Below are 26,943 nucleotides of genomic sequence, written 5' to 3' on the forward strand. Positions count from 1 at the left end.
AGAAGGGGAGAAAGGGTGTTTGGAACGAAGCGGGGTGCCTTTCCTGCTGGCGTCTTCTTAAGCCCGCTATATTCACATTCCCAGGGAACAATAGCAGAGATCCTGCACTCTGCCTATTGCCTGGTTACGCTCCATTTTGCGGGCATTTGCCAAAGGAAAGCAAATTAGCACCCAGTTTCCACCACGACCACCCACCTCCTCAAACAAAAAGCCTACCAAACCCATGTATTGCTAGTACAAATCGCCTTGGAAAATATTCTTCCATCTCTGACCCATAACTGCTGGCTCTTAACATTGAGTCCGCCTGTTGACGACTGTTCGGGCAGAAGCGTGCGGCTGGTGGCCACTGTGTTTTTGCATGCCATAAACCTTGAGTGTGTGTTCTTTCTTTCCGCCCCCTTCCTTCTTTAAGCCTACGATACCTGGTGTGGAGTGGCTCACGGCTGCACGAAGAAAATCGGACTCAAGATATGTGGTAAGTACAAAATAAAATCGGACTCAAGATATGTGCCTCCCCCCCCCCCCCGCCAAAGTGTAGCCTTCTTCACTCCCCCATCCCGCCCCGTGGCATCCGCTTTGGAGTCCACAATCAGCTACGAAGCTTCTTATCTCCGATTCAAGGCAGTTTCTGCAACGAAACAAATAGGCTGGTTCACAAAGAAGTCCCCCACCCCCGTATCTTCAGTTGAGGCAAAACAAAACACAACCACAAAAGCAATGCAATTGCGAAGAGCGGCTCCTCCTCCACCTCCGCTGAGAGCTCTAACGAGGCTGCGGCCAGCAATAATCCTAAATTTGCTGAGCAGAAGAGCGCGGGGAGGGGGACTTGCTTGCTGGGTGGGCGGGGAGGGTAAAAATCCTATTTCGTGTTTGTGTCTAATCTGCTGAAGGCGCGCTGAGCTGTGCCATAGGCTCGCGCGCCACCTGCTGGCAGAAAGGCCACAACACTACCAGGGTTTTTGGGACTGGGGGGTGGGGGAGTGGTTAATTTTTAGAAATCCTATCCAGGGCAGCTATCTTTGGCGAAAGAATTTACTTATTAGTTTTGGTTTTGGGGTTTAAAAAAAATTACGTTGACATGCTGGTGCTACTACGAAAATAGGCGGCATGGGGAGATGGGTGCTGGCGCCGTGCATCCAACACCAAAGTGTATTTTTGGAAGGCCACTTTTGTGGCGCGGAAGCGGGGGGAGATCTGGAGGGAGAACAGGTGTGCTGCTGATCTAGGGGTTGCGGGTAGAAGCGCAGGCTTGCCTTGGGCGGGGGGGTGGGGTCCGCACACGCTGTAGCTGCTCAGTCCTGGGCGTGGGTGTTTTTTGGCCGGCCTGCGTTTTGTCCCCGCGGTCTCCAAGCCGCTGCGATGGCCGAGGGGGCCCTCTCGTAGCAGCTTCGCCCGTAGCCTCCTGCGAGCTTGTTCAAGAGCAGAGGCGAGCAGAAGGGGGTGTGGTGCCTGCGAGAATGGAAGGCTGCGAAGGGGGGGGGGGAGGAGGGGAGCGACTGCTCCCCCCCCCCCGCTCCCTGTCTGAAATTTCTCAGCCTTATCGGGCCAGAAAATACAGATCTCCTGGGGAAGAAAGATTAACGCGAGCCTTATTAAAGAGCCATCCGTCAGGCTGCTGCGGCCGCGAGATAGGCGCTGGCAAGCCCCGAATGAAAGGCGGACCGGCCGCCAACAAATAACGCCGTCAGATCGCAGCCGGGTTGCAGCGGGAGATTCATGGGCGGATAACGAGAGCTCGCCCGCCTGCCCGCCTGCCTCTGCCCCCAGATTGCTTTCTCACGCCTGCCCGGCCCAGTTGTGGGTACACCCCTCGGGGGGCACAGCCACGCCGATGCCGGCTTTGGAACTGGGAAATGCAGTTCGATCCTGCCTGACATGAAAGGAGCCCTGCCCCGTCGGCGGACGAGGGAGGCTTCCTTTCTCCCGCCAGCGCAGACTGCGACGCTCAACCGGCCTCAAACAAGCCCCAAGCTGAGAGATCTCGCTCCAAGGCATTTCCTGATCAGCCAACAGGGCTGGAAAAGCAACATATGGCTGCAGTCACACATGCTACACAATGCTGTTTCAATCCACTTGCAACGCACTTTCCAACTGGATTTTATTGCTTGAACTGACAAAACCCTGTTTGGAAGTGGATTTGAAGCGGGTTGAAACGGCATTATTTAGCACGTGTGATTGTGTCGTTAAACAAGAACGGCTTTGATAGAAGGCGAAGGTGGGTTCCAGGCCAAGGAAACGGCGCCTTCCCATTTGCAGTCGAGGGGATCCGGGGCTTTAAAGCGCCCACGTTTTCCGCCCCTTCATCCTTAGCCAGATAGGCGTTGCCTTGGAGCCGAAGCTGCGCTGCTGTTCGATTCCGCCAGGCGGCTTTCTCTTCGCTATAAATAGCTCCGGATTTCGGCTTAATGGGCCGTGTCCCTGCCCGGCCCCTTCGGCGGCTGCAGCGACCAGTGTCTCCCCGCCCCCCCCCCTCCCCACCACCGCCGTTTCCATGCAGCCCGGCAAGCAGCACCGATAGGGGGGGGGGGGGTGCTAGACGACCCAGGTGGACCGACGGGGAGGGCGCTCCTTGAGCCCAGCGGGCGAAAAGCGCCGCCGCGATTCCCAGCGCGCTTCAGCCCACCGAGGCGTCGGGCGGCGGCGCTCATTTCAAGCCCGGTCGGCCAACGCGCGTTGCAGCCGCCGCTTGCCGGAGCTTCCGAGGCGCCAGTCGAAACCTGCCCAACCCCACTGCGCGGTCCCGGACTCGGAGTTCGTTTCTGGGCCTCTCGGCGTTGAACCCCAGGGCCATTCACAACGCACTTGAGCAATCCAGGCTAGGTGGTCGCTTGAGGGGCCTTTGAACTACGCTCACCCGGTCCCCTAAAACGGGCCAGCGGTGGCTTATATGACTGATGATGATGATGATATTGGATTTATATCCCGCCCTCCACTCCGAAGAGTCTCAGAGCGGCTCACAATCTCCTTTATCTTCCTCCCCCACAACAGACACCCTGTGAGGTGGGTGGGGCTGGAGAGGGCTCTCACAGCAGCTGCCCTTTCAAGGACAACCTCTGCTTGAGCTATGGCTGACCCAAGGCCTTTCCAGCAGGTGCAAGTGGAGGAATGGGGAATCGAACCCGGTTCTCCCAGATAAGAGTCCAAGCACTTAACCACTACACCAAACTGGCTCGCCTGAGTGGAGAAGGGAGGTTGAGGTTTTGAGCGTCCCTCGTGACCGATCGCCAGCCATACCAATGTTTAGGGCTGATCTCTGAGCCGTCCACACCAGTGGTGAACTCTTGTAACCCTCAGGCCCTGCTCATGCTGCCAAATCCTTTGGAGGGCGGGTAGGAAGGGAAGGCAAACCTTTAATCATTCCTAAATGCATTTGTTTGTTTGTAAGGACGGGCAAGACAGAGATTGGACCGCCTACGGTTCAATTCTCTTTAGCAAGCAGTTCTGCTCAGCAGTAAATCCCATTTTATTCAGTGGGGCTTACTCCCCGGAAAGTCGATGGCACGGTTTTTATTTCTATGCACACAGACAGACACGCCCTTTAGCGGCAATGTAATGGAAACGCAGAAGGCAGACTCCGTTTGCGAAAGGAGCCCTGCAGAATTCCTTTGTTCTGTCAGACTGGAAATCCAAATATCCAAGACGTTATATTTTTGAATAAGATCCCCCTTCCCATCGCTTCAAAAACATCTTGGAGAACCTTTGCGTTGTTTGCAACACTTTTAAAAGTTGGAGTGGACGAACCAAGGGGCATGATAAACGCAATTCGCCCATCAAAGCAAATGTCACAGTAGGCAGAAGGTGTGGGGAAAGGCAATGTCTGGTGTACAAAGAAGAAGAAAAGACCCTGCAGGGAGGGTAGCAAGAAGACGATAGGATAGGGAGGTCAGCCCCTGCTCTCCTTTAAAGTGTCCTTCTTTGTCCGTCTCCAGATTTCCCGCTTCTTCTGGAAGTGCCACACTCAGTCTTGCTCTCTCTCTGTGCTACGGATGTAGTTAGGAAACCTATCTCTGTCTCTTATCAAGTATATTAGTTCCTAAATAAACCTTTACTCTTTAATCAGGTTGTGCACCCTTGCTGTGCTAATTACTCTGCCAACAAAAGGCAGCCAGTCCCTGACTTCCGGATCCTGCCTCAACCAAACATAAAAGGCAAAACAAGAGGAACAATTTTAAGCGGCGGGAGGGGGGGGGGGCAACGTGCAATTCTATATCTCATTTCGCCGGGACAAAAGCCCATAATTATGCTGAAACGCTGCACTTTCAAATGTAAAAGGTGGGATATCGACTTTACCTAGCGATGCCGCCATGTCTATTTACCGGGCAATCCTGCGCCCACTTACCTGGGAGAAAGTCCAATAGGATACAATGGCACTTTCATCTGAGCAATCCTGCAGAGGACTATCTAATCTTACTGATGCAAGACAGGGCCTCGGTTCTGTTGCATTTATCCCATCATGCATGTCTGACCAACAAGAGGTCTAGCAGCTTTGCGGGGGGGGGGGGGGAGAGAAAACGTTAGGGAAGGAAAGCAGAGTGGGATGGACAGATCCCTGCGGGCCAATCTCATTGAAGTTGCCCTGTGGAAGGTCTGCTTTTGGGGAGAAAGCAGCTCTCTCCTGCCGAAGCATTAGCCCTGAATATGAGTCTCCATATGAGGTCGGTGGGCTTTAGGAGTTGGAGAAACAATTTAAAAGGCCAGTGGCCCCTTAAGAGCCAGTTTGATGTGGTGGTTAAGAGGCGGACTCTAATCTGGGAGAACCGGGTTTGATTCCCCACGCCCTTACATGCACCTGCTGATCTGATCTCGAGTCAGTCACAAGTTCTCGCAGAGCTGTTCCTCTCAAGAGCAGTTTCTGTCAGAACTCTCTCAGCCCCACCACCTACCTCACGGGGTGTCTGTTGTGGGGAGGGGAAGGGAAAGGAGATTAGAAGGCGCTCTGAGAGTGCTTCGGGCAGCGAAGGGCAGGGTATAAATATATCCAAGCTCTTCTTCTTTAAGACTAGCCGCATGTATCTAAAGATCCGGAGTCACAGCCGGGCTTCTTCAGATGCTGGTTCAGGGGAGGGGAGGGATCCTAAAGGGGGAGGAGTTAAGGCAGAGCGTGAACTCTGTTCTCTGAAGGGTAAGTCTCTCGAGGGTAAGTGTCGGGGGGAGCAGGTAGAAAGGTTACAGATCGTCAAGGAGCGGATTGACTGTGTGCCTGGAACAGAATAACCTTGCAAGTAACTATGAGGAGAGAGGCCAGAAGTTCAAATAGACAAGTCAGCTACAGCGTATTGTTGGATCTCTGTCTGGGGCAGTGATGCTCTGTATTCTTGGTGCTGTGGGGCGGGGGGACCACAGTGGGAGGGCTTCTAGTGTCCTGGCCCCACGGGTGGACCTCCTGATGGCACTTGGGGGTTTTTTGGCCACTGTGTGACACAGAGTGTTGGACTGGATGGGCCACTGGCCTGATCCAACATGGCTTCTCTTATGTTCTTAAGTCAGTTGATGCATTTAAGTGAAAATGTAGAGCTGCTGGCATAAAATTATACGGTGGTGAAACATGGGTGGTGGTTTGTTTTGCTTGCCATCAAGTCGCAGCTGACAGCAGGGTTTTCAAGGCAAGGGACATTCCGAGGTGGGTTGCCATTGCCTCCCTCTGTATAGCGACCCAGGATTTCCTTGGTGGTCTCCCATCCAAGCACCAATTAGGGCCAACGCGCTTCGTTTCTGAGATTTACTCTTGAGTAAGCGCGCTGCCCCCTCTCCAGAAAACAAAACATGACAGAGCAAAGTGACTAAAAATCCAAAACAAAACGGATGCTCAACATTCTTGAGTCACAGAGAACTCTTCTTCAGCGTATCCACAGGCATGCAAGAAAACCAAGCAGCCTTCCACCCAAAAGCCCACGCCCGTCCAAGTCCGAAAGTAGTCTTGCCAAGAGAAAGAACAGGGAGGTTCATTTTTAAAAATCCGAAAAAATGAGATTGCCCCCTGACCTGGAGAGGCCGGCTAGCCCAATCTCGTCCGATCTGAGCCGCTAAGTGTGGGGAGGGGGGGGGGGCTGGTGCCTGCTAGGGAGGAGGGGCCTCCGGGAGCAGCCGGGTCCTGATCCACCAAAACCAAAGCAGAGAAGGGCTTCATAGAAGAAATAAAATGAAACGGGACTCTATAGTGCCACCTTAAAGCCTAACAAAATTTCGTGTCATCCGTAAACCAGGACAGGCCCAAGTACCGAAAACAGGGTCGAGCGATGTACTTCCTTTTCGTTGGGATCAGATTCCTAAAGTAAAGCATGGTTTCAATACCATGCATTTAAGTATGCAAAGCAATGCAAATAATTGCCGCTTTCATTTTTTTTAAAGAAATCCATGCCAGTGACGCATCTGAAAGGAAACAGGGGACAGCAATTTGTTCTATGCAGTTTTTCGGGCCGCCTCGTCCCCGGTGCAATCCTTGCTTCCAACAACCAGCGACTTTGGCGGGCCTTCTGTTTAACTTGAGCGCATTTCACTCTCCCTCTAATCGCAAGAGCCCCGTGGCGCAGAGTGTTAAAGCTGCGCACGACCCGAGTTCGATCCCCGGCGGAAGCTGGGTTTTCAAGTAGCCGGCTCGAGGTTGACTTAGCCTTCCATCCTTCCGAGGTCGGTAAAATGAGTCCCCAGCTTGCTGGGGGGGAAAGCGTAGATGACGGGAAGCCAATGGCAAACCACCCCGTAAAAAGTCTGCCGTGGAAACGTTGTGAAAGCAGTCACCCCAGAGTCGGAAATGACTGGTGCTTCCACAGGGGACCTTTCCTTTTTCCTAATCGCCTTAATGGGAAATCGAACCCTCCCCAGCGCGCTCCTGCTCTGGAAACTTTTATCACCTGTTTGGCCAATCAGAATCCAGTAACGCAGCTGTCATGAACCGCGATTTCCTCATTGGGCGGTGATGCCCCTGATGTCAGAAGAGGCGGGCGTCGCTTGATCCAATGAGGACATCACCAAGTTCTAGGAGCATTTCTACTTAGATTCCAGCCGGTGACAATTTGTGGGAGTTTGCTGGTGGTTGGATAGCAGGTGGTTCTCAGAAGAAGAAGAATTGCAGATTTATACCCCGCCCTTCTCTCTGAATCAGAGATTCAGAGCGGCTTACAATCTCTTATATCTTCTCCCCCCACAACACACACCCTGTGAGGTGAGTGGGGCTGAGAGGGCTCTCACAGCAGCTGCCCTTTCAAGGACAACCTCTGCCAGAGCTATGACTAACCCAGGCCATTCCAGCAGCTGCAAGTGGAGGAGTGGGGAATCAAACCCGGTTCCCCCAGATAAGAGTCCGCACACTTACCCACTACACCAAACTGGCTCTCCAGTGCTGCGGCTGTGATCACGGGGATGTTGCCACTCTGCGAGCCTCAGCATGTTGACTTGGAAGCTCCTAGGGATGTCAAGCTCCAGGTGGGACCTGGGGACCCCCTGGAATTACAGTTCATCTCCAGACTGAAGAGATTTGTTCTCCTGGAGAAAATGGATGCTTTGGAGGTGAAGTCTGGGGCAGTGTACCCCATCGAGGTATCTGTCCTCAGGCTACATCCCCAAATCTTTAGGAGTTTAAAGAGGCAGCTTGGTGTAGCGGTTAAGTGTGCGGGCTCTTATCTGGGGTTTGATTCCCCACTCTTCCACTTAACAGCTGCTGGAATGGCCTTGGGTCAGCCATAGCTCTCGCAGGAGTTGTCCTTGAAAGAGCAGCTGCTGTGAGAGCTCTTTCGGCCCCACCCACCTGTTGTCTGGTGTGGGGGAGGAAGGTAAAGGAGATTGTGAACCGCTCTGAGACTCTGAGTGGAGGGCGGAATATAAATCCAATGTCGTCTTCTTCATCTGGCAACCCTGCAAAAGTTCCTTGTAGGCTGCTGCTCTTGGAGGCTGCATGAGGAACTACAGAACCTCCTTTCGAAACAAGTAACTTGAAGCCCCACGCTTGAAACGCGACTTCAGGAACAGGAGGGATGTTTGTTCTGAGATCTGAAGACTTAAAAGGCAAACAGACGGATCAGTAGATCTGTTCGAAAAGGAGAGGGTGCCCAGTTCATCCGAAATCTTGCCCCACTTCTCGGATCCCATTCCTGGATGACTTGGGGAGCGGTTCTTAGACAGTCCCTTGACAGGGGACAAACGTGCCCTCTTCCACACAGTCTCCCGGGCAGACTTTTCCTGGCTTTGACTCCACGTTGTACTCTAAGGACACCCTCGTTTCTATTAAACTCCGGAGGCCCCTCCTGGCCTCGGATAGGCTGGTCAAGTTGGTGGATTTCCTCACTTGGCCGGGGCTATTAAAGGCAGCATCCATCCAGCTAGGTCCCCCGGGGCTCTTTTCTTCTGCTGCTCCTCCGGAGTTATATTAAACTCCTTGGTCCATCAACGTGCGATTGTCTGCTCAGACCGGCAGCGGCACTGCAGGGTCTCAGGGTCCTGAGCCACTGAAGCCAGAATTGAACCTGGAACCTTCTGCGTGCGAACGAAGCAGCTGCTCTGCCCCTGAGCCCCGGCTACTCCCCTCCCCAGCCTAGGAAGGGACGCGAGTTTTCTCTTCTAACCTGGAAGATGAGAAGCAAAGTCCAGAGCCTCGAGGAACTGTCGGTCCGAAAAAGAGGTCCCTCCGGGGAACCACAAAAGAGACATTTCTAATCCGGAGTGATGCTAATGGAGAAGGAGCAACTCGCCCTTCCCACCGCTTGGCATCATCAGACCCCCCGTGGGTAATAATATTTTCGCTCACGCTTTTCAGGCTTGCCTCGGAAATCGTTGGCTCCCGTTTTGTTCTGCCCGGTAAAGTAAAATCAAGACGAATTAGCTCCTGGGAAAGGGGGCGGGGGGGCAGCGAGAGAGAAGGCCGCCTGCTGTAAAATAATTGCCTAATTTGTACCCATTACTTCAACATCACTAAGATGCAACAACCTGGTTAACTTTATTCGTTGGAGATTTACTGATATATCATCCTTACAGAGGCTCGGTTTCTTTTAACAGAAAATAATTGATTTAATTTGTGAAGAAGAAGAAAGAGCAGCGCGTGTGTTGGAGGGACGGATTCGGATTCTGTAGATAGCACCGAGGACCAGATCTTGCTTTAACTGAGTTTTCTGGAAGGCGATGCTCACGGGTTGCGATTAGGAACAGCCGATCCTGTAGGGGTTTCAGGGCAAGAGAGGAACACAGAAGTGGGGTTGCTTTTGCCTGCCTCTGCGGAGGAACCCGGGACTTCCGCGCTGATCTCCCATCCAAATACTAGCCCGGGCTGCTGCCCCTAGAGAGGTGTAGTGGTGAAGTGTGCAGACTCTTATCTGGGAGATCCAGGTTTGATTCCCCACTCCTCCACATGCACCTGCTGGAATAGCCTTGGGTCAGCCATAGCTCTGGTAGGAGTTGTCCTTGAAAGGGCAGCTGCTGTGAGAGCTCTCAGCCCCACCCACCTCACAGGAGTGTGGGGGGAGGGTAAAGGAGATTGTAAACCGCTCTGAGTCTCTGATTCAAAGAGAAGGGCGGGGTATAAATCTGCAGTCTCCTCCTCCTCTTCTTTTTCCTCTTCCTCTTCTTCCTGAAGAGGCTGGGCTCCCCTGGCCCCTCCAGGCCTCGGAGAAGTTGGTAGATTTCCTCACTTGGTCACGGCTATTAAAGGCAGCTAGGACCCTCGGGGCTCTTTTCTTCTCCTGCCCCTCTACACGCCTCATTATCTCCCCACCCCCCCACCCCCCCGCCCCGCGTACCTCCAGGCCCTGATGAAGTCACCCAGGCCACTTCCCTCCCTTCGCAGAGCTGCAGTTTTGAGTCCTGCTGCCTTTCAGTGGGGTTTAAGTCGGCTCCATGTGCCCAAGGAGCGGCGGGGAAACGGGCCATTGTTTGGCTGGAAGAAGTCTTAAGAAGTTCCAGAGCAGCCCTCGCAAAGCCAGGACTACTTTGGGGGAAGCTAGCGCAGGATCCCCCAGACCTAGGCTGCCATCACACACACTTTCAATCCACTTTCCAACTGGATTTTGCCATTTCACGCAGTAAAACCCCGTTGGAAAGCGCAATGGGAAGTGCATTATTTAGCGTGTGTGATCGCAGCCCTGCTAGTCCTTGCCCGTGATAAGGTTCCGCTCTTAAAAGGATGCGTTTATTTATGACCTTTTCATTCCACTGTCCCTCCGAGGGGGCTCTCCTCCTCCTCTCCATTATAGTTTCACAACAACAACCCTGAGAGGTAGGTGAGGTGACCCCGAGAAGTCGTAAGGGAGTGGGCAATCGGAAACCAGGTCTCCCTGCTCCTAGCCTAGCACCTCAACCACGAGGCCATGCCGGCTCTATTCGGGACCCCGTTTACATTTCAAAAATTTCTATTGGCATGGTATCGAACATAACAAGGAAGCAACCCATCCATCCATCCATCCATCCATCCATCCATCCATCCATCCATCCATCCATCCATCCATCGAACGACAATTTGCAAATACATGAAGCGGCTCCTTGAAGGGACCCGGTTTCATTTTCTGCTCGGTGGAGCTGAAGGGGCACTTTGGAAGTGGAGCTGTCTGTCCTGGGCGCCCCGCCTTCCGGTTGAAGGAAGCAGCCTTGGAGTCACCGATCGCCATTTACTTCTCCAATCTACCGGCCAAGCCTAATGCTAAACTGAATGGCATTGACTCACAGTCTAGGGTAGTGATTTGGGCTCACTTCTTTTGGATCTTCAAGAAAATGAGCCGGGCCACTCAGCCTTGTCCTGGATAGCCCAGGCAAGCCCGATCTCCGAAGCTAAGCAGGGCCGACCCAGGCAAGTACATGGAAGGGATTCCTCCAAAGGAATACCAGCGCCGGGAGGCTGAAGCAGACAGTATTCAAAGCCATCTCTTTGGGGAAAAAATCCGGCCAGGCTCCAGTAGGGGTCGTTGGAGGTCACCATGACTTCCAGGCACACACACACAATACTTTTTTTTAAAAAGGAGCCAGATCCGAGCAGTGTCCAATTCAGATTGCAGCCACAAACTCACTTGCTAATCAGCCAAGTCGTCCTCTCTAGGGGATAATAATTTTGGCCCACGTGGCAGGGTCTTTGGAAGGATTACAGAGCGAGCCTGTGTTCTGAATAAACGCTGTATGGATCTGAAGAGCGTTACTGGTCATAACAATCTGCAAACCCTTTTATCAGCAGAGTCCTGTTGTGTGGCCAGTGTCCACCTCCTTTCTGGAACATCCCCTGGATCTCTAACTTTTATTGTGCTCTTTCTTTTTTAACCACGCCCCCCCAATACTTACTGCACTTCTAAGCACAGGACTAGGCAGTCTGCCCCCAGTTTGGTGTAGTGTCAGTTTGTTGCAGTGGTTAAGTGTGCGGACTCTTGTTCAACCCCCCCTGTGAGAATTTTGCTGGACTCCAAGATCTGACATACTTTCTAATATCCCCCCCCCCAAAAAAATGGGGAAATAGCCAAAATATCTAAAGCAGACAGATGGAAATCTTCACCAGGCCACTGTGGCCACCTAGGAGAAAGTAATTTTTAAAAGAATGATGGGACAATTATAATTCCAGAAGCCTTTTAAGGTAGATGCTGAGCTGATATGATTTAGTCCACCTTTCGGTGCTGTCAGGGGTGTGGGGCAGATGCAAATCAGTTGTGCAAATGAGCTGTGCTAATGAGCTCCGGCACCTCTTTTTCTACAAAATGACCCCTAAAGGTTATTTCCATTTTCGGAGCCCTCTCTCCGCCCAAAGTTTCGTGCCTAACCCTTAGGGCAGATGAATGCATCCTGAAAGATCCCCTTCCCGCAGCCTCTTCCGAAGCATCTCTGCGTCACCAGACCAGGCTGCGATCCTCTTGAAGCAGATTTGTTTGGCATTCAGTTCCTGTTGGCGCCAACAAGAGAGAGTGAGAGAGAGAACCAGGTTCCAAAACACGAACAGGCTTTCTGGAAAAGGAAGACATCCTTGCAAGGGAGAGAGACATGGTCCGCCGGAGTCCTTGACACGTTGCCATGGAAACTGTGAGCAAAAGCAAACCACAAACGTTAGGGTCGCTGAATGCTTTGGCCAGCAGAAACTGACCGGTTCGTTGTGGATTGCAAAACAGAGGGGTTGTCCCAGATTTCAAGGAGACCAGCTCTTCCCACCATCATAAATCCGGATGAATTCAAGAGAATTATTCTAATCTGAGCCCTGCCCCCCCCCTCCGAAAGGTCATTGGTACTCCCCTTTTCCTAAGTGGAAACCTGGGAGGTCAGGTTTGTCAGTTCCAGGCTGGGAAATAGCTGGAGATCTGGGAGTGGAACCGGGGGAGGGCAGAGTTTGAAGAGGGGAGGAACTCCAGGAAGTAAAACACCATAGTCTCCACCAATACTTCCTCCAAGCTGTGTGACCAAATTCTACTTTGAGCTGCTGGCATTAATAAGAAGAAGACTGAAGACTGCAGATTTATACCTCGCCCTTCAGAGCGGCTTACAATCTCCTATATCTTCTCCCCCCACAACCTGTGAGGTGGGTGGGGCTGAGAGGACTCTCACAGCAGCTGCCCTTTCAAGGACAACCTCTGCCAGAGCTATGGCTGACCCAAGGCCATTCCATCAGGTGCAAGTGGAGGAGTGGGGAATCAAACCCGGTTCTCCCAGATAAGAGTCCACGCACTTAACCACTACACCAAACTGGCTACTGCAGGTTGTGAGCAGCCACATAAATTACCGTAGTTTGCTCTGGGGCCATGTTTCCTGAGCTAAGACAAAAACGTGTGCGCCGAAGGCTAAAAAACTGCGAGCTAGCTCACACTAATTCAGCTTTGAAGGAACACTGGTCGCCACTCTCCAAAGCTGCCCTTTTTCCCCCAGAGGAACTGACCTTGGCTCCCTGCAGATGAATTGCAATTCCAGAAGGTCTCCAGGCCCTCACTGGCAGGTGGTAATCTTGGCAGAGGAAAGCCTCAATAAACTTGCCAGTCTGTGCCTCCTTCCTTGGAAGTAAGTCCTATGGAACAAAGGGATACCCCCTTTGAATTTGGAAGTCTGAAAAATCTGGGATTCCTCACCCAAACCTATTGAAGAAAGGGTCTCTGTGTTTTCATTTAAGAGACTTTAATTTGGCATAAGAACATTTCGAGATATATATATATATATATATATATATATATATATATATATTCATTCATCTATGTAAGTGCCCTGCTCACTGCATCTGAAGTCCTGGGCTCTAGTTCATTGCGGGGGGTGGGGGGGAGGACAACCACCTTTGCCCTAGAATAAAAATGTTGTTAGTTTGTAAGGAGCTGCTGGACTTCCTGGAGCAAACAACACTTCTAAGCACAGGACTGGGCAGTCTGGGCTGCACATTACTGCCCCCAGTTTGGTGTAGTGCCAGTTTGTTGTAGTGGTTAAGTGTGCAGAATCTTGTCTGGGAGAACCAGGTTTGATTCCCCACTTCTCCACTTGCACCTGCTGGAATGGCCTTGGGTCAGCCATAGCTCTTGTAGGAGTTGTCCTTGAAAAGGTAGCTTCTGGGAGAACTCTCTCAGCCCCACCTACCTCACAGTGTGTTTGTTGTGGTGAAAGAAGGCAAAGGAGATTGTGAGCCGCTCTGAGACTCAGGTTAAGAGTGAAGGGCAGGATATAAATCCAATCTTCTTCTTCTCCTTCTTCTCCTCCTTCTCCTTCTCCTTCTCCTCCTCCACCACCACCTTTTCAGAATCTCATCTGTATGTAGGGTTGCCAGAAATCCAGAAATTCTGGCTCTTTTCCTTCGTGGTAGGGATCCTACATTTACCTTAGCAACTGTGAAAGATGTTTCCGTCCTTTTAGCCCTCACATCCAAAAATAAGGAATAATATTTTCTGCTGCTTAAGATCTATAGGTCAATAAGCTTCTAAGGGAATAAAAGGTAAAAGGAAAATGTCCACCTAGTGGCCATTCTCTGTTGTCTGGAGATAGTTGCAATTCCTGGAGATCCCCAGCCACCACCTGGAGATTGGCAATCCTATGTATGAACACTGTAACTTGACTTTGCTTTGAATAGATTGGTCAATTAACTATCAAAATCAGTGCAGTTTGCTTTCTAAAAAAGCGTTACATGCCAGAGATTTGCCTAAAATCTTTCACAGCCTGAAATGTGTGGCTTGAAATAAACAGGCTTTGACTGGAGCACTCTGCACAGGACGGCATTGAAAGTCTTGGGAGGAGGAGGATGATGATGCATCTTTCTTCTAGGGGTGTTAAGAGGAAGCACACTCCTGGGTATTTCCAAGAGATTCTATGCCTACCTGCCCACCTGAGAGTAATAATCCCATTGAATGCAATTAGCACACACACACAAAAGCATCCAGCTAATGGGGGCGCGCTTCATTGCCTCTGTTGAAGTGAGCTCTGACTCGTAAAGAAAGCGTATGCTGTTCCTCTCAGATGTGCTATTGGACTCCTGCTTTATTTTACTTCCATCCAAAGGGATGGAGGCTACAGGCTACAGTCCTATGCACTCTGACCTTGGAAGACGTATCATTGAATTGAACAGGACTTACTTCTGAGTCAACATAGATCAGCTCAAGCTGCAAGTTTCTTCCCAGAAGAACAATGCATGGGAACAAAGCGCTGCATCTGAAATGGGAGTCATGCTATCCTGGGCTTTTTTTGTTGCAGGAACTCCTTTGCATATTTGGCCACACACCCCTGATGTAGTCATAGCCAATCCTCCTGGAGCTTATGGTAGGCCCTGTACTAAGAGCCCTGTAAGCTCTTGGAGGATTGGCTACATCAGGGGTGTGTGACCTAATATGCAAAGGAGTTCCTGCTACAAAAAAGCCCTGATACTATCTGACATGTTTCTAGATGTGGGAAAAGAGAAATGCATTCTGCTTCTGATCTAGGACCAGGGGTCGTTTTGTAGAAAAATAGGTGGTGGAGCTCATCCAGGGATTGTTATGCAGCTGCACCTACCATTCAATGGACAAGGAGGTGGAACGCTCAGAGGGAGGAGGTGGAACTCTCAGAAAGGTTCAGGAGCTGTGCTCCTGTGAGCTCCCACAGAATCCGAGGCGTGTCTGGGACACACTCTTTCTAATGACAGGGTCTAGGTTCAGGGACTGGGCGTTGGAGCAGCAGTCCAGGCTGAAATATGGAGGTTGTTTCTTGATTGGCATTTCAAAGAGAGACATCCTCTGGTTTAATTCCGCAGAAAGAGAGCCTGACACTGGCCCTGGTTTTAGTCCCATGGCTCCTTTTACTGCCTGCTTTCTAAAGCCCATTCATTTTGCCTCTGGGGAGGAAAGGAAAGGATGGAAGGGTGGGGGCTGGGACAGGACGGCTGCCATAATTACATTGACTTGTCCTGAACTCTCTTCTTTCCGGTGGCTGATTACTGGAGTGGAATCTGTCCGATCGACTTAATAAGGATTTACCACTACAGTAAATGACACACAAAAAGTGGCGTGTGTGTATAAGAGGGGTTTTTTATTATTATTTTGTGCCTGGCTGGCTTTTTTGCAGTTGATGTCTTTTGAGTGCTCTCTCCTCCAGGCGAATTCTCTTTCCCTATAAATACTCTTCCTCCCTGACCTCATTAGGCCAGATCCACCAGAATCAGTCCCACTTTGAACGGGATCTGGCTGGGCAAGCAAAGAGGGTGGGACAGTGGCGGGCGGGCTATTGCCTTTCCTGTGATTGTGGCAGCGGCAGAGATTATTTCTTGCCTTGTTAGTTGCAGCCAAGATGCTGGGAAGCGAGAACAAATCCCCTCTGACCTGTGCCCCTTGTAATAACGATGTAGGGTTCTTGCAAAGGAATAACAGCCTGGAAGACAAAAGCCGCCTGGTGAGCGCGCTCAAGGAAAGGCAGTCGTCCAAGAACCTGCTGGCCTGCGAGAACAGCGAGAAGGAAGTCAGGTTTCGAAGGACCGAGACAGATTTCTCCAATCTCTATGCCCGAGGTAAGCTGCCTCTGTTCTGCTTTCTCTTGTCTATCCTCCTTTCCACAGCTTCAAGTCAGGGCTCAAGCCAGCCTGCAGCTCTCCAAACCTTTGGTGTTGGAAGTACCAGCTCCATTCCAAGGGTCATGGTGGTGGTATGTGAGCATGACAGTTCAGTAGGAGAAATGCACTTTGTGCATGACCAGATACTCCTTTTAGGGCACAACCCTGGATGCTGAGTTTAGGGCTCGAAATGATGCCTCGTTTTTGTTTCTTTCCCTAGCCCCCTCCAAATCCTATAGCCAATCTTCTATAAATCCCTTTTCCCCCCCAACATTCTGCTTGTGCATTTATATTCCACTCTTCATCTAAGGCAGGGGTGACCAAACTCTGGCTCGGGAGCCACATGTGGCTCTTTCACATATATTGTGTGGCTCTCAAAGCCCCCACTGGCTCGAAGAAGGCATTTCTCTCTTTAAATCACTTCTCCAAGCCAAGCCAGCTGGAGGCTTAGAGAATGCATTTAAAGTTAAAGTTGCTTTCTTTCCACTTCTTCCTCCTTCCTTCCTCCCTCCCTCCTTCTTCCCTCGTTCCATCTTCCTTCCTTCCAATATCTGATGCTCACGCATTGCGGCTCTCAAACATCAGATGTTTATTCTACGTGGCTCTTACATTAAGCAAGTTTGGCCACACCTGATCTAAGGAGTTCAAAGTGGTTTATATAATTCCCATGATGTAGGTTAGGCTGAGATTACAAGGTCTCCCACTGAGCTTCATGGCAGACTAGCAATTTGAACCCTGGTCAAGATCCTCATTCAGCCCTCTAACCACTTTCTCCTATTCAAAAAAAACCCCTCATAATTATTTTGCTATTACACATAAGATGTGCTATTTTACAGGCATGTTTAATCTACAAGTCAATATAGTTTATTGCTATGAGGGCTTTTTCCCCTTCCACTTTCCAAATTTACAGGCAGTAAGTACAAGATACTTGTGGCAACTAAACAAACTTATTTAGTCTGCTGGTGAAGTCCTCAAAGACAATAGAGAATCTGGGAAACATAAAACAGTTTTTGAACTAACTTCTGATAAACAAAAAAACCAGACACATATATTGCCCTATGTTCTGGACTAGGAATGGGCACGAACCAAGTAATTAATCATGATTTGTGGTTCGTTCCAAACTGGTTCATCTGATCCTGCTGCACCTGAACATGAAACGAACCAGCCTTTTTTCTTGGCATGTTGTTTGGTTCATGTTTGCTTCAGTTTTCCAGACAGCCAGACACCAGCATGATTCTCCAGCCCCTGCGCTTCTGGTGCCATAGTTCTGCTTTTCCCAGCCCCCTGTGGCTTCTGGTCAGTTTCACCAAAAACTGAACAGAAGTCAGGGTGATGGGGAGAGCTGAGCTGCCACTTCTAATCCATTCCCAAACTTTCTGGGGGTGAAACTGACCAGAAGCTGAAGGCAGCTTCCCTTTCTTTTCTCCAGCTTGACATACTTCAAGAAGAGCAGTTTGGGGGGCTGTAGCTTGGCCCCGTGGAATCCAATTCACACTAAATTTGGAAAGCAGATAAAGAAGAGTCTGCTAAAGAGTTTGTTGCAAGTTTGGCATCTCTAGCTCACTAGGGGGCTGTTCTGTGCCTTCATGAACTGAATGAACAAGTTAATCATGAATTGCTCTGGAAATTGAAAAAACACAAAACGAACTGAACCACCGATTCAGGCAACCCAACGAACCACAAATCAAACCATCATTTTTGCGTTCCATGACCATTCCTATTCTGGACCTATTTCTTGGCCTTCAGTCTAGGGTTGCCAGATCCAGCCTGGGAAATTCCTGGAGATTTGGGGATTGAGCCTGGAAAGGCAGAGTCTAAAGCAACCATTTTCTCCAAGGGAACAGATCTGCGTAGTCTGAAGAGGAGCTGTAATTCCAGTAGATGCCCAAGTCCCACCTGGAGGCTGGCATCCCTATTTCTGTTGTGCCAGAGTCTACACATTGCCCTCAGTAGTCAAAAAGCCATTGTTATCCAAAATCTAACCAGCTTCACATAGCCTTAATTAGGTGATACTAAATAATTCGAGTTGGCACAGTTCAGTTGAAACCAACTGGAAATTTTGCATTGATTTCAGTGGCCCAGGGTTCTGCCTTTTACTTGGAAGTTCCCTGAAATAATAATAATAATAAATCCCATGCTTAGGGTGGTTCTGGAATCACCATATTGATTATTGCCACTCATTCAACAAAGATGATCCAGTGCTGTCCTAAACAGAGTAACAGGTATCTGTCCACTGATTTTGGTGGGCTTAAAGGTAAAGCACCAGTCATTTCTGACTCTGGGGTGAGGTTGCATCACGACGTTTTCACGGCAGACTTTTTAGGGGTGCCTTCCCCAGTCATCTACACTTCCCCCCCCAGCAAGCTGAGTACTCATTTTACCGACCTCAGAAGGATGGAAGTCTGAGTCAACCTTGAGCCAGCTACCTGAACCCAGCTTCCTCAGGGATCAAACTCAGGTTGTGAGCAGAGCTTGGACTGCAGTACTGCAGCTTACCACTCTGCGCCACAGGGCTACATGGTCAGTGGGCTTAGAAGGGTATAATTCTATTTAGAATTGTACTACCAGAGTGATCCCAGATTCCCCCACAGCTGAGGTAATTTGGGTTTTTAAACCATTTAATAGATGGCAAGAGGATTCAGTTCCAGTCTGTCTTCTAACATGAGATCCTATGCCTAGGTGGTAGTTTTAAGCCCTGCTATTTGGCAACAGAAGTTCCATTACATTCGGCAAGGCTGAAGTTTGAATAAGTGCATTTAGGATGGGGTAAGAACCCTGCTGAAGTCAGTGGACAAACCTTCTACTCCAAGGCAAATCTGATATCAGCAAGACACGCAGCACCATTCTCAGCATGTTGACTCAGAATCTCACTGAGTTCCACAGCACTTATTCCTAGGTGAGAGGATTGAAACCATAGAGCCTATTCCACACAACCATTCTCTCATACCCAGAAGCGTTTAACTGGTTAGAAGTGAATTAAATCCACTTAATCAGTTAATTGGGTGGGTGGTCATCTCATCCTGTCAAGTATTTTTTGACTACAAACACCAGATACAAACACATGTCAGAATGTGTATGGCCATCCGAATGGGCTCTTATTTTCATGTTAATGTGGATTTTGGTGTAAGACATAACTCCTACTGCAGCTAGCTGAATGACTGAAATCAGGAAACTGTGTGAAACTTGAAGAAGCCTGTGGCTTCATTACCACAGGACTAGACTCAAAGATCCTACCATCTGGAGTGGCCTTGCTGTGGAAATCAGCCATCTAAAGCTAGTCTGGCATGGTAGTTAGAGTGTGAGTAGAATCTGGGAGACCCAAGTTCAAATCCCAACTCTGCCAGGGAAGCTTGTTAGCTGATCTTCATCCAAGCACTCTCCCTTATTTTCATCCTAATCTACCTTACAGGGTTGTTGTGAAGATAAAATGGAGGAGGGTAAAATGATGTAAACTGCTTTGGAAACAGGCTGGAGAGAAGAATGGAGTATAGTTAATTAAGTTACTTCTGCTCATTAGTTTTGTAGGAGCAGGGCTTTCTTTGTAGAAAAAGCCCAGCAGGAACTCATTTGCATATTAGGCCATACCCCTTACATCACCATTGTTTCACACAGGGCTCTTTATAGAAAATGCTCAGCAGGACCTCACTTGCCTATTAGGCCACACCCCTTGGTACCAAGCCAGCCAAAACTGCATTCCTGTGCGCTCCTGCTTTTAAAAAGCCCAGTGTAGGAGGATGTCAGAAATGGGTGGTAGGAGCCATTTTTAATGCCTAGTTTTTAATTTTGTTATTGTGCTGTAATGTAAGCAGCCTTGAGCAGGACTCAGGTTGCATTCACACTACATAAACAATGTGTTTTGCAACTGGATCTTTACTGTGTAAGAATAGCCAAAATCCAGTTGCAAAATGCATTATTTAGTGTAGTGGGCACGCATCCTCTGAAAAGGCGGAGGAATATCCTAAATAGCTGTTGCTTGGCGCACAGATCTCCCAGTGAGAAATGTCAGTGAAATGACTGGTAAGAAACTCAGGGACCCCCTCCCCGGCTAATTTTCCTATTACAGCTTCATTGCAAGCAAAATGCCAATAGGGGAAGCATTCATTTCTTACTTTAACCCAGAGAGAGCCTCTTGAATTTCTTCAGGTCGAACTACAGTTAAAGGCATAGCTGAGCACTTGAAGTAGAGAAAGAGAAGATTCTGAGCTAATTGGATCTTGGGCTTCTGATGTAGATGTGTGACATATAGGAATTCAGCAAGCAATGTTCCATTTCACAGAATGGGGGATGGAGGTAGAGAAACCTCCCCTCTGAAATTTCTCCTTTTAATGCAGCCTGTTAAAAAGTGCAGGAGCTGTGCAAGAAATAAAAGGTGACAACCACTTAAGGTGGTGAGTTCAAGAGAGATGATCTAATGGCATACATTTGAGAGCCACTTTTTTATAGACACAATATGAGTGGCTGAAGAGTAGCAAAGGGTTGGTATTCAGCATCACTTCCATGCATGCTTTTGGGAGGAGAGAGAATTCCCAGCCTGTTGTTATGGTAGGGGCCCTACCCACACACACACTTGCACATTCAGCGTTAAGTAATCCACCCTGACTAATATTAATAATTATCACCACAGATCCAAATCTCCACACTTCTTAAGAACACACACTGAAACAAATGCAAAACTCCACCTGTTTACCATTTTAACAATGTTGTTTTCCTGAATCCATCCACCCCAAGGTAATCAATCCATGTTCTGCAGGCTTAAAGTATACACCAGGAGTGGCCAAACTTGCTTAATGTAAGAGCTACAAAGAATAAATGTCAGCTGTCTGAGAGCTGCAAGACATGGATGTCAGATGTTTGAGAGCCACAGGGAGGGAGGGAGGGGGAGAGGGAAAGAAAGCAGCTTTAACTTTAAATGCATTCTCCAAGCCACTGCCTGGTTTGGCTTGGAGAAGTGATTTACAGTGCAATCCTAAGGAGAGTTACTCCATTCTAAGCCCATTGAAATGAATAGGCTTAGACTGGAGTAACTCTCCTTAGGATTGCACTGTTAAAGACAGAAATGCTTTCTCAAAGCCCGCTGATGGGGCAGTGTGGGCTTTGAGAGCAAAACAATATGTGTGAAAGAGCCACATGTGGCTTCCAAGCTGCAGTTTGGCCACACCTGGCATACACAGTGTGTGTGGTTGCTTTTCTGGATGAATATGCCACACAAGGATATAATCTACATTTACAAGACACTTGGCAAAAAGAGTACAAAGAGAATAGGAAGAGCTGAAGGAATCTCTTGCTTCCCCCTTAACCATGATTGCTATGTGTTGATCCATTTTTTAGACTTGTTGCCAGCCAAGAATGGAGAGGAGCAGACGGTGCAGTTCCTGCTGGAGGTGGTGGACATTCTCCTGGCCTATGTGCGGAAGACCTTTGATAGGTCCACCAAGGTGCTGGATTTCCACCACCCACATCAGCTCCTGGAAGGCATGGAAGGTTTCAACCTGGAGCTCTCTGACAACCCAGAGTCACTTGAACAGATCTTAGTAGACTGCAGGGACACACTGAAATATGGAGTCAGGACAGGTGAGAGAATTCTCTTTCTGTGCCCTGCGTGGAGCTATGAGTGCAGAGAGCAAGCTATTCAGTGTATGCACCTTTGGCTTGCATGTTGGAGGGAATGACAGCTGGAAGAAACCTTTGAGTCCTTTCTGAAATGATACAGTTTGTGCCACTACTTTAATACAAATTTTATACAGTGCAAATAGAGAATCCCCTCCATCTGGGGGTTATGAGAACCTGACTATTACAAGAACTCCTTATTTGGATAGGCCTTTGAGGGCCAGGAGTGGATATTTTCTGAATTAATTTGCAAACACCAATGGATTTGCATAGCTCTTTGCAGTGGTTCTTTTTTATAACCCTTAATTGCTATAGGGAGGGACGGTGGCTCAGTGGTAGAGCATCTGCTTGGTGAGCAGAAGGTCCCAGGTTCAATCCCCGGCATCTCCAACTAAAAAGGGTCCAGGCAAATAGGCATGAAAAACCTCAGCTTGAGACCCTGGAGAGCCGCTGCCAGTCTGAGTAGACAATACTGACTTTGATGGACCAAGGGTCTGATTCAGTATGACAGCTTCATATGTTCATATAGCACAAGGCCAGATTGACAATTAGGCCGAGTAGGCACTGGCCTATGGGCCACCATGCTTTTAGGGGCCCCAGGCCAGCTCCCCCCTCCCAGTTTTCCCCCTGCTTGCAGCCCTCCCAGCCTGCATGTGCAGCCAGCAACTGAGCTGCTCTTTGCCTGACTTGCCCCAAGATTTTGACTGCCTAGGGGCCTCCACAGGGCTTAATCTGGCACTGCTGTAGTAGCATTACTAACACAGGTCCCTATGAGACAAGTTGAGGGATTCACACCCAGTACATAGGCACAGTTTGTAACAAGGGATATTCAATAGGTAGAATCAAGAAACTGGCCAGAAAAGAAGGTGCTCTCAAGAAGAAACTGTATGTAGTCCTCCACAGAGGGGCAACACCCTCCACAGACCAGTTATACCATCAATATAATTACTTTTAAAAGTGGCCTCCATCTATGGACACTTAAATCTAGAAACCAGGGCCATGGGCAGATGAAACAGATCTTTCCGCAAAGCTGAGTAAAGCCCCAGGATTGCAGAAAACCCTGAAATCTAAAAAGTGTAGCAGATGGAGGATAAAATGGGAGGAGAGGAGAATGACATATGATGGATTGAGACACCATAGAGGGAAAAGGCAGAGTATCAACGAAGCAAGTAAACAGTGCCAGATTAAATCCTATGGAGGCTCCTAGGCAGTCGAAATTTCAGGAGCCCCCTCGCAAATAATCTCGGAGTTGGAGTGCTCACCCCACCACTCACAGCCCCCACTGCAGCCTGCAGGCACCTTCTCAAAGGCCCCAGGGGAGAGGCAGACAGAGGTAAATTTGGTGACAATGCCAGCAGCAGCCACACCAGGCAAGTCGGACAAAGAGCAGCTCAGTTGCTGGCTATGCATGCAGGCTGGGAGGACTGCATGCAGGGGGGGAGAAACGGGGGAGGGGGAGCTGGCTCGGGGCCCCTAGAGGCGTGGGGCCCATAGGCCAGTACCTGCTTGGCCTAATTGTTAATCTGGCCCTGCAAGTAAAAAATAAAGATGAAGATGGGCCAGGAGGAAGCAGATAAAAGCAAAATTGGCTGGTTGAGTGGGATGGAGAAAAGGAAGCAGGGAAAGTGGGGAGACTATTGGGGCTGCCAGGAGGACAGAAAGAGGAACTAGTATGGGGAAGTGGATACGGGGGAAATGAAATGTTTGAAAGTACCCAGAGTAACCCCTGCCTTATTGCCCATGTTAAAGCAGGCTGTTGGCAGTTCTGTTCGTCACACAAATGGGCATTTTGCAGTGTTGTGTGTAGAGAGCTCAGGCAGGCACACTTTAAAAGTCGCAATCTCTTGCACTTGATGGAAAGCAAAGGGGCCTGTGTCTCGGGGGAACAATATCATTAGGTAAATGAGGGCATAAATGACACTGAATTTGCAGTTTCTCTTCGTTATGTCCTCAAGATGTTTAATGCCAAAAACAAAGGGAAAAAGCAGGGCTTAGTATCATTAATAGTTGTAACCCCACTGATAACGCATTACACAAGGATAGACTCCCGCTTCCAGGTCATTTCTGAGTAGGATATAAAGTATAATTTCAGTTGCAATTCTGCTTCTCATTCTTTAGCGGGTGCTAGTATTTTCAGGACAAATGGTTTTAATAGCTTTAATTTTCAAGTACTGGGGCGGGGTATTTGTGGGGGGAGAGATGTGCCTGAAATGTTTCAAGTCTTTCAGGAAATTTAAATGGTTCAGACTATCTGAACATGAATTCAGTATCCACAAAACCTTAGCAATGACAGAGCAGATTCTCCCTCAGCTGCCACAACCCCATTTCTGTAGGGTTGCCAAGTATTCGAGAATATATAATGTTGTGAGCAAGGCTCTTTTTCTAGCAGGAGCTCCTCTGCATATTAGGCCACACACACCCTGTTGTAGCCAATCCTCCTGAAGCTTACAGTAGGCCCTGTACTAAGAGCCCTCTAAGCTCTTGGAGGATTGGCTACATCAGGGGTCGTGGCCTAATATGCAGAGGAGCTCCTGCTAGATTCAGTGTTGGGAGGATTATGAGGAATATTCCCATGGGTCTGAAGGGGGAGGGAGAGATTTGATTAATTTAAGGCTTTATTTTATGCAATCCCCAGAATTGTGTGGACAGTTCTGATACGTGGCACATTATTCCGTCTGACTCTGCTCCTCCGACTGTATAAACCTATGGGATAAATTAAACTGCGGGAATCAATTGGTACAGCTCATAGTGAAATCTTCATATTTAGCAATAATACCTCTGATTGTTTGAGGTCAGAGGCAGAAAAGCTCAGTTGCCAATCATCACAGCCTGGTGGTGAGCTTATAGAGAAGGACAGAGAGAAAGAGATTTCCAGACCAATGAGTAAAACTTGGAAAAAGTATAGAAAAATATTGTAGCTGCCATGTAGCTTCTCTTTTATGCCTAAAAAGCTCGGTAGGAGCTTCCCAATTTTGATGAGCAAGCCACTGTTCCATAGATAACATACGTCTACAGAGCATCTATCCATCCATCCATTTACCCATCTATCTATCATCATCATTATAGCCACCACCACCATCATTTATACCCTGTCTTTTTCCTCAGAGGGGACCCAAAGGGATTTGCATTGTCTCCTCCATTTTATCCTCACAACAACTCTGTGAGGGTATGTAACTGGCCCATGATCACCAGCCAGCTTCCATGGCAGAGTTGGGATTTGAACCTGGGCCTCCAAGATCCTAGCCTGACATACTAACCCCACTGGCTCCCTTCCCTTTCATATAACAGGTGGGAGTCCCATATTTTAGACTGGACCAATTATAATTTACTTTCTAGAACAATGTTCAAGTTTTTAAAACATCTGCTCAAAGTTCTCCCTCAGGAGCCCTGTTTAGAAAAGAACAAAGTGGATGATGCCAAACAAAGCTGGTGAAAGGGAGAAGGTAGACCAGTTACGCTGGAAAGAGCTGTTGTTGCAGCCAGTTTATGACAACCTCATGCGGTTTTCAGGTCAAGAAATGAACAGAAGCAACCCTGGACTTCCTTAGTAGTCTCCCATCTAAGTTCTATCCAGGGCTGAACTCACTTAGCTTCAGTGATCTGACAAGATCAACCTAGTCTGCACTATCCAGCCAGAAGTGGATTAGAAGATACAAATTTCCGAAGGCTATGGTCTCCTCAGGGGACCACAGAGTTAACAGAATATGCTGTTGGAGGCACAGCAATTGGAATAAAACCAGCAATAGCTGTGTTCCTCCAAAATTGCTTATAACCCCACCCCAGGAAGTATTCTTCTCTAAGATAGTTGCCATTCATATGGTGGCATTGTTTTCACTAAGTTGGTAAGCTACCATCTGGAAGGGCTGTATAATATTCAAGAGTGTGATAATTTTACTGATGCCAAAGGCTCTCTTAGAGAGGATAATACATCCCAACTCGGATGGCAGAATTTAAGGTATTATTATAGGAAGAATGACCAATTGTCATTCACTTTTGTATTATAGTTTTACAGAGAGAGTGTTGTTTTGATTTTCACCTTCAGCAACCAAAATATTTTGGGCCACTTCAGTTTATGCCTTGGATTTTCATGAAGTGAAGGAAAGGCATCACGGTTATTCCTCTCATTCTCCCTTCCCCCACATTACAGTGTGTAGAATTAGTAACCTTTTTAAATTTAGAATTTCTTACCTGATGGTCAGGGTGGGTTGACATTAACAGTGAAGGATGTTGTGTCTGCTGGAAATCTGTTTTCCACTGAAATATATCACAAGGATTAATCTTAGGTTTTTATAAAGGCCCTTCTGGGTGCGTATCAAGCATAAGGTGAGTTTTAATATGACCTGACAGTGTTCTTCTCGGTTGATGGCCACCGAACTTCACCGGGTTTATGCACTGTGTCAGAACAAACCATTAGACCATCAGAAGGACTTTTCATGAAATATGTTTTCTGAGTTACATTCTCTTTCAGGGCAAGGGAGAATCAACAACCTAAACTCCACTTTCTCTTTGTAGAAACTCACCTGGTAAAAGGGGACTAATTAAAAATAGAGGATAAAACTGAGACTGATTCCCCACTAGCCTTATGCCGCTCTCATGCTCCTCTTCTCTGCGGGGCTTCTGTTGGATTTCGCACCATCCGCCCCAAGGTCTAGGGTTGCCAAGTCCAATTCAAGAAATATCTGGGACTTTGGGGGTGGAGCCAGGAGACTTTGGGGGTGGAGCCAGGAGACATTGGGGGCGGAGCGAGGAGCAAGGGTGTGACAAGCATAATTGAACTCCAAGGGAGTTCTGGCCATCACATTTAAAGGGACAGCACACCTTTTAGAATGCCTTCCTTCCATAGAAAATAATGAAGGATAGGGGCACCTTCTTTTGGGGCTCATAGAATTGGACCCCCTGGTCCAATCCTTTTGAAACTTGGGAGGTATTTTGGGGAGAGGCACTAGATGCTATATGGAAAATTTGGCACCTCTACCTCAAAAAACAGCCTTCCCAGAGCCTCTGACACCTGCGGATCAATTCCCCATCATTCCCTATGGGAATCGTTCCTGGAGGTGCATAATGGCTGTGGGGGTGGAGCTTCCCCCGCCGGCCAGCTGGCTGGGGGAGGGGGGAAGCCTGTAAAACCAGGTGATCCCCCGCTGGGACCTGGGGATTGGGAAGCCTACCCAAGGCTGCAACTCACTTCGCCTTTTTTGCGCGGCAAACAGAAATCGGTTTTTAAAGGCTCTTGTTTGCTGCATGAAAGAGGCAGGGCGAGCTGCAGCCCCGGGGCAGATAGTGTAAAATCTGACAGAAGCCCCGCGGAGAAGAGGAGAGTGAGAGCAACATAAGGCTGGTGGAGAATCGGTCTGAGTTTTAAGTCATGTCATTTTAATTTAATATTTACCTGAATAAATGTAATT

General features: G+C 48.8%; 1 protein-coding gene across 1 annotated transcript in view; it reads left to right on the top strand.

Moving 5' to 3' along the window:
* GAD1 (glutamate decarboxylase 1) overlaps positions 1 to 26,943 on the top strand; it is a 79,358-nt gene that overhangs the window by 6,663 nt on the left and 45,752 nt on the right. Inside the window, exons 3-5 of the mRNA XM_060257285.1 lie at positions 413 to 475; positions 15,731 to 15,889; positions 21,260 to 21,502. Of these exons, the coding sequence (XP_060113268.1) occupies positions 413 to 475; positions 15,731 to 15,889; positions 21,260 to 21,502 (465 nt within the window). The remainder of the gene's footprint in view (positions 1 to 412; positions 476 to 15,730; positions 15,890 to 21,259; positions 21,503 to 26,943) is intronic.

This window comes from Heteronotia binoei, chromosome 16 (genome assembly GCF_032191835.1).
Source record: "Heteronotia binoei isolate CCM8104 ecotype False Entrance Well chromosome 16, APGP_CSIRO_Hbin_v1, whole genome shotgun sequence".
NCBI lineage: Eukaryota > Metazoa > Chordata > Lepidosauria > Squamata > Gekkonidae > Heteronotia > Heteronotia binoei.